The 6,000-nt window shown below is 50.9% G+C and overlaps 1 protein-coding gene across 1 annotated transcript in view; it reads right to left on the bottom strand.

The window, feature by feature from the left end:
- Positions 1-1,236: 1,236 nt before the first annotated feature.
- C3 (complement C3) overlaps positions 1,237-6,000 on the bottom strand; it is a 40,311-nt gene continuing 35,547 nt past the window's right edge. Inside the window, exons 25-32 of the mRNA XM_031659064.1 lie at positions 5,736-5,823; positions 5,535-5,624; positions 3,428-3,533; positions 2,800-2,889; positions 2,517-2,600; positions 1,777-1,860; positions 1,556-1,691; positions 1,237-1,425 (exon numbers count right to left, since the gene is read on the bottom strand). Coding sequence (XP_031514924.1) covers positions 1,284-1,425; positions 1,556-1,691; positions 1,777-1,860; positions 2,517-2,600; positions 2,800-2,889; positions 3,428-3,533; positions 5,535-5,624; positions 5,736-5,823 — 820 coding nt within the window. The 3' untranslated portion in view covers positions 1,237-1,283. The remainder of the gene's footprint in view (positions 1,426-1,555; positions 1,692-1,776; positions 1,861-2,516; positions 2,601-2,799; positions 2,890-3,427; positions 3,534-5,534; positions 5,625-5,735; positions 5,824-6,000) is intronic.

Below are 6,000 nucleotides of genomic sequence, written 5' to 3'. Positions count from 1 at the left end.
ATGCCAGAAAAAAAAAAAAAAAAAAAAAAAAAAAAAAGCAAAAACAACCCTGGTGGGGCGCAGTGGCTCACACCTGTAATCCCAGCACTTTGGGAGGCTGAGGTGGGCAGATCACCTGAGGTCAGGAGTTTGAGACCAGTCTGGCCGACATGGTGAAACCCCATCTCTAATTAAAATACAAAAATAAGCCAGGTGTGGTGGCGTGGGCCTGTAACCAAAGCTATTCGGGAGGCTGAGGCAGGAGAATCGCTTGAACCCAGGAGGCGGGGTCACAGTGAGCTGAGATCGCACCATTGCGCTCAGCCTGGGCGACAAGAGTGAAACTCCATCGCAGAAAAGAAAAAAAAAACCCACAGAAACGACAACAAAAACCCACACGTGGATACAGCTGAGGGTGCAGAGGAACGAGCAGGTAAAGATTCAGATGAAAATATTGGTAACATTGGGAGCGGGGAGAATGTTAGGAAAAAGACCTAATGCATCCTGGACTTAGTAACTAGGTAATGGGGGACTGGGTGTGGTGGCTCATGCCTGTAATCCCAGCACTTTGGGAGGCCGAGGCAGGCAGATCACTTGAGATCAGGAGTTCAAGACCAGCCTGGCCAATATAGTGAAATCTCTATCAAAAATACAAAAATTAGCCAGGCAAGGTGGCAGGTGCCTGTAATCCCAGCTACTCAGGAGGCTGAGGCAGGAGAATCACTTGAACCCGGGAGGTGAAGGTTGAAGTGAGCCAAGGTCGTGTCACTGCACTCCAGCCTGGGCGACAGAGCAAGACTCTGCCTCAAAACACACAAACACACACAAACACAAAACCTAGATGAGGGGTTGATAGGTGTAGGAAAGCGGCATGGCACACTTTACCTATGTAACAAATCTGCACATCCTGCACATGTACCCTGGAACTTAAAATAGTAATAATAATAAAAGAAAAAAAATATATTGGTAAGATTATCAGGTGAGGATGCCGGTAAGCGAAGAGGTGAGAACTCAGGCGAAGAGGTTGTGAGCTGCCGGTGAATGTGCAGCTGAAATGGAGGTGAGGTGCAGGTGCATGCTATGTGCAGGTGAGGCAGGTCCGTGGTGCTTGGATAAAGAAGTCCGCACACTCGCAGGTGAACGCCCGGAGAAAATGCAGTGGGAACAGGTGAGGTTTCAGGTAGGATGGAGCTGAGCTGCAGGTGAGGCGGCTGGGGAGTTCAGTCTCTTGCTCTCTGGCAAAGAACTCCAGACACGTGAAATATAACTGAAGCTTTATTGGGAGTGAGGGTATGGGGGTGTGGTCAGTTGGGGCACCCAAAGACAACCATGTTCTCGGTGAAGGCGCCGAGGTCCTGGCATTGTTTCTGGTTCTCTTCATCTTGGCATTCGTCCTCCTCGGGCCAGTGCTCCACCCAGGTGTCCTTCCCGATGACATAGCTGAGGCTGGAGGGAGGAATGGCAGGTCAGGAAGGGGCGTGGCGTGGGCGTGGTGCATGGGGGCGTGGTCATGATGTGGGCGTGGCATGGGCGGGGCAGTAGGACGGCCGCGCGCAGGCGCAGGGCGAGTACTCACTTGGGTTTCTCTCCCCAGAAATCGGAGGAGAGACCCCACATGAGGTAGTGTTTCCTCTCCTCCAGCTTCAGGGCTTCCCTGCACTTGATGGGGCTGATGAACGTGCGCTGTTGTCCAACCTGCACCTCATCTGAGCCTGGAGTGGAGGGGAGAGGGAAGAAGCTGAGCCGTGGGGAGGAAGCCAGGGAGAAAGCCGCGGAAGGCAGCGTGCTGAACCTGACCTGACTTGATGATCTGCTCAATGGCCATGAGGTACTCGTCAAAGTCATTAGACAGCTGGGCCTTGACCAGTCGGGTCTTGTACACTGTGGGGGAGAGGCGAACAGGGTGGGTGGTGGGCTGGGTTGACCATGAGGGACACCCTGGTTTGCAGGTGCACCCGGGCACGTGGCTCTCTCCCCCAGGGGAAAGTTGCAGAATCACAGCCAGTCACACTATGGCCCACCCCTCATTACACACACAACCGTAGAGGGTCACATGTCACCATCCACACACAGTTGTACCCATAGACATGCACAGAGGTGACAGCCACCTACAAAGTATAACAGTAACATACTATTCATACTATGCAATGACAGCGACTCATGTGCACAAAATATTGCAGCTTCATGGCCACAGGCATAACCATGTACACAATCATAGCCACCGAAAACTATGGTCATCTACAGAACTTCAGGACCTCACACTCACTGCCATCCACAACCACAGCCTCACACAACCATGGCCACACACGCAATGATGCACACAACCACATCCACCTTTCCTTACATAGGCATACCCAGGCCACTCACAGCCATGGTTCCCCACACAATCACGGCCCCTCACAATACCTGCTCACACACACAACACAGTCACCCACGCCCACAGCCTGAAACCACACCATGACAACCACACCTACCACCCACCACACAGTTGGACACACACAGCCAAACACACGCGACCCCGCCCATCACCCACTCACCATAGTCCACTCCTGGCTCACAGGCCTTGTCCAGCCGTTCTTCCAGGGTGACTTTGTCATCCAACTTTTGTATGAAGCAATTCTCTGCAAGGTGGGGGTGGAGACAGGGTCTAAGTCCCACTCCTTATCTGGGGCCTGCTGCCCATGGGTGTGGCCAACCCTGGAAGCCTACCCCTCTTGGTATCCCCTGGGTATGACTTTGGGGGTCCCTGGTCATGGGATGGACGACCTGGGGAAGTGTGTCTTGCTCAGTTGCACCTGTTCCCGGCTCCAGGGAACTCACCCTCAGCACAGCGGCACAGCTCATCACGACAGAGCTTGTTCAGCTTTCCATCCTCCTTTTCCGGGTGGTAGAACTGGGTACAGCTTTCCGCTGCAGGCAGATGTGACGCGAAGATGAGAGGATAAGGGTCTCCCTCCCAAGACCATGCCTGAGAGGCCCAGATCCCCAGTTCTCAGTCTTCAGACCTGGAGATGCTAGGTTTTCAACCCCTCAGATCCCTCGGATCCCGAGACCCCCTCTACTTTCTGATCTTTGGGATTCTCAGACCCTTGAGCCTCTTAGACTCTCAACTCACAGAAGGCTGGGACCCTTGGACCCCAAATTCATAGTTTCCTGGGACACTCAGACCTCCAACCCTCATACTCCTGGAATCCTTAGACCCTTATTTTGCAACTCACATATTCCCAGGACCCTGAGACTCCTGAACCCATCAGACCTCCAACTCTCAGATCCCTAGAACCAACTCATAGATTCTTGGGACCCTCAGACCCCTGGGACCTCCAGACTACTAATCCTCAAATCCCTGGACTCCTTAGACCTTCATTCTCAGATCCCCACAATTCATATATACCTGAGACTCTCAGGCCCCTGGAAACATCAGACCCCAGGCCCTAGTTTGGCTGCTCACCCAGGTTGTAATAGGCGTAGACCTTGACTGCACCAGGCTGGATAAGCTCTACATTAAAATATTGGTGAACTTTGAAAGCTATACAGTCATCCTCAGAGTGTGAGACCTGAGGGGGAAGGAGGAGCTTGGTCAGCAGGGTTATGTGGGAGGGAGTCCAGCATTGGGTCTTGGGAACTGAGGCAGTGGTGGAGAAATTGAAGGATAGAGGAGGAAGTGGCGAAGATGAATGAACAATTCAGCAAATCCATTTACTCTTCTTCCTACACTCACAGCGAGACTACATTTCTCAGCTCCTCTTTCAATTAGGTGTGGCCAGGTGGCTGAACTCTGGCCAACAAATTGCTATCTATACCCATAAAAACAACCCATACACAATCTTATTTTCATCTAGAATGAAGGAATCCTGCAGAGAACTACAAAGGATCCGAAACATTGCAGAGTAACAGGATGGAAGGTGCTTGGATCCCTGAGTGATTGCATGAAGCAGAGGGACCCTTCCTTACCTCCCATGCCAACTGGACTTCACATGAGTGAGAAATACAAGTCTGTTGTGTTAAGACCCCATATTCTTAGTGGTTTTGTTTTAGTAGCTATCATTACCTAAGCTGACTAAAATGGGATTGAGGGGCCCTGTCGGTATCAGGAGTTAGCAGGGAGGACATGGGGATAGGAGAATGGGAAGAAATAGAGAAGGGAGAGGAGAAAGCCCAAATCATGGTTGAGATGAAAGAGTAAGAGAATGCCAGATGGAGAGAAAATAACAGAAGACAGGGCAGGTGTGGTGGCTCATGTCTGGAATCCCAGCCTTTTGGGAGACTGAGGCAGGAAGATCGCTTGAGGCCAGTAGTTTGAGACCAACTTGAGCAACATATCAAGAACCCCATCTCTACAAAAAATAAAACGATCAGCTGGGTACTTACACAGAATATTTATGAAGAAACAAGAACAAAAATTCAGCTGGGACCAGGCACCAGGGGCTTATGCCTGTAATCTCAGCACTTTGGGAGGCGGAGGTGGGAGGATCACTTGAGCTCAGGAGTTTAAGACCAGCCTGGGCAGTATAGTGGGACCCCATATCTACAAACTTTTTTTTTTTTTTTAATTCACCAAGCATGGTGGCATGCACCTGTAATCCCAGCTACTGAGGAGGCAGAGGCAGGAGGATCATGTAAGCCTGGGAGATCAAAATTGCAGTAAAAAAAAAAAAAACAAAACAAGAAGCTGGGTACAAGAGCATAATATTTATTTTTTAAAAATTAGCTGGGTGCAGTGTCGCAGGCCTGCAATCCCAGCAACTCAGGGGGCTGAGGCAGGAGGATCCCTTGAGCCCAGGAATTTGACTTTGCAGTGAGCCAGTATCAAGACACTGCACTCCAGCCTGGGTGACAGAGTGAGACCCTGTCTCTTGAAAGAAAGAAAACAGGCCGGGCGCGGTGGCTCAAGCCTGTAATCCCAGCACTTTGGGAGGCCGAGACGGGCAGATCACGAGGTCAGGAGATCGAGACCATCCTGGCTAACACGGTGAAACCCCGTCTCTACTAAGAAATACAAAAAAATAGCCGGGCGAGGTGGCGGGCGCCTGTAGTCCCAGCTACTCGGGAGGCTGAGGCCGGAGAATGGCGTGAACCCGGGAGGCGGAGCTTGCAGTGAGCTGAGATCCGGCCACTGCACTCCACCCTGGGCGACAGAGCCAGACTCCGTCTCAAAAAAAAAAAAAAAAAAAAAGACAGAAAACAACAGAAGAGAGAAATAGATGCAAAAAAAGAAACAAAGGTCAGGATTGGGCAAGGGAACAAGGCAAGACCTTTCTGTCTACAAAGCACTAAAAAAAAAAAAAAATTCGAAGGGGCTCTTTTTCATTGGTTAAGACTCTGATAAGAAGCTGCAGGAGGTCAATGGTCAGAAGATGACATGTTTATAGAAGATGCTGGGTTGACCCCCTCAATTTACAAGCTCCTTCTCCTGTCGCCCAGCAACACAGACCTTGTCTCCTCTAGCCTAGGGCTAGTGTGACCCAGAGACAAAAGCTGAAAGGAAAGAAAAGACCAGCCAGATAGAGGTCAAGGTGCCCATGGAAGCCTCCCAGGGAAGGATGATGCAGTCTTACCTTGTCCAGGTAGATGATGAGGGTGTTCCTATCGGAGAAGGCTTTGTCCAGCTCATACTTGGAGATGTATCTGTCAACGCCGTTTGCCAGCTGGGGAAAGGTGGAGCCTGTGAAAAATCCCTCCTGGATCCCTCTCTACCTGCAGCCTCTTCCATACCCTAGGCTCCTTTCCACTTATCCCAGCTCCTGAGCCCTTCATACCTGCTTGAGGTCATCTGTGTCTGGAACGAAGCCAGTCATCATGGATATGTCCAGTATAGACATAGTGGCATCCTGGTCTCCCCGGTACCTGGATAGTGCAGAAAGAAGGGCATTGGGTTCCAAGATAGGGTCAGCCCCAACGGTCTGTTCCTGGACAAGGAGGTCTGGTCAGGCACTGAGACCTCTGATTCCCCCACAATAGCACAGAGGGGCGTTACAGTTTTTAGGAAACATTTCCCCAAAGGAAATAAAAAGTAAGGTAATG

The sequence above is a fragment of the Papio anubis genome, chromosome 20 (assembly GCF_008728515.1).
Source record: "Papio anubis isolate 15944 chromosome 20, Panubis1.0, whole genome shotgun sequence".
NCBI lineage: Eukaryota > Metazoa > Chordata > Mammalia > Primates > Cercopithecidae > Papio > Papio anubis.
This window is presented reverse-complemented; position numbering and strand designations above follow the sequence as displayed.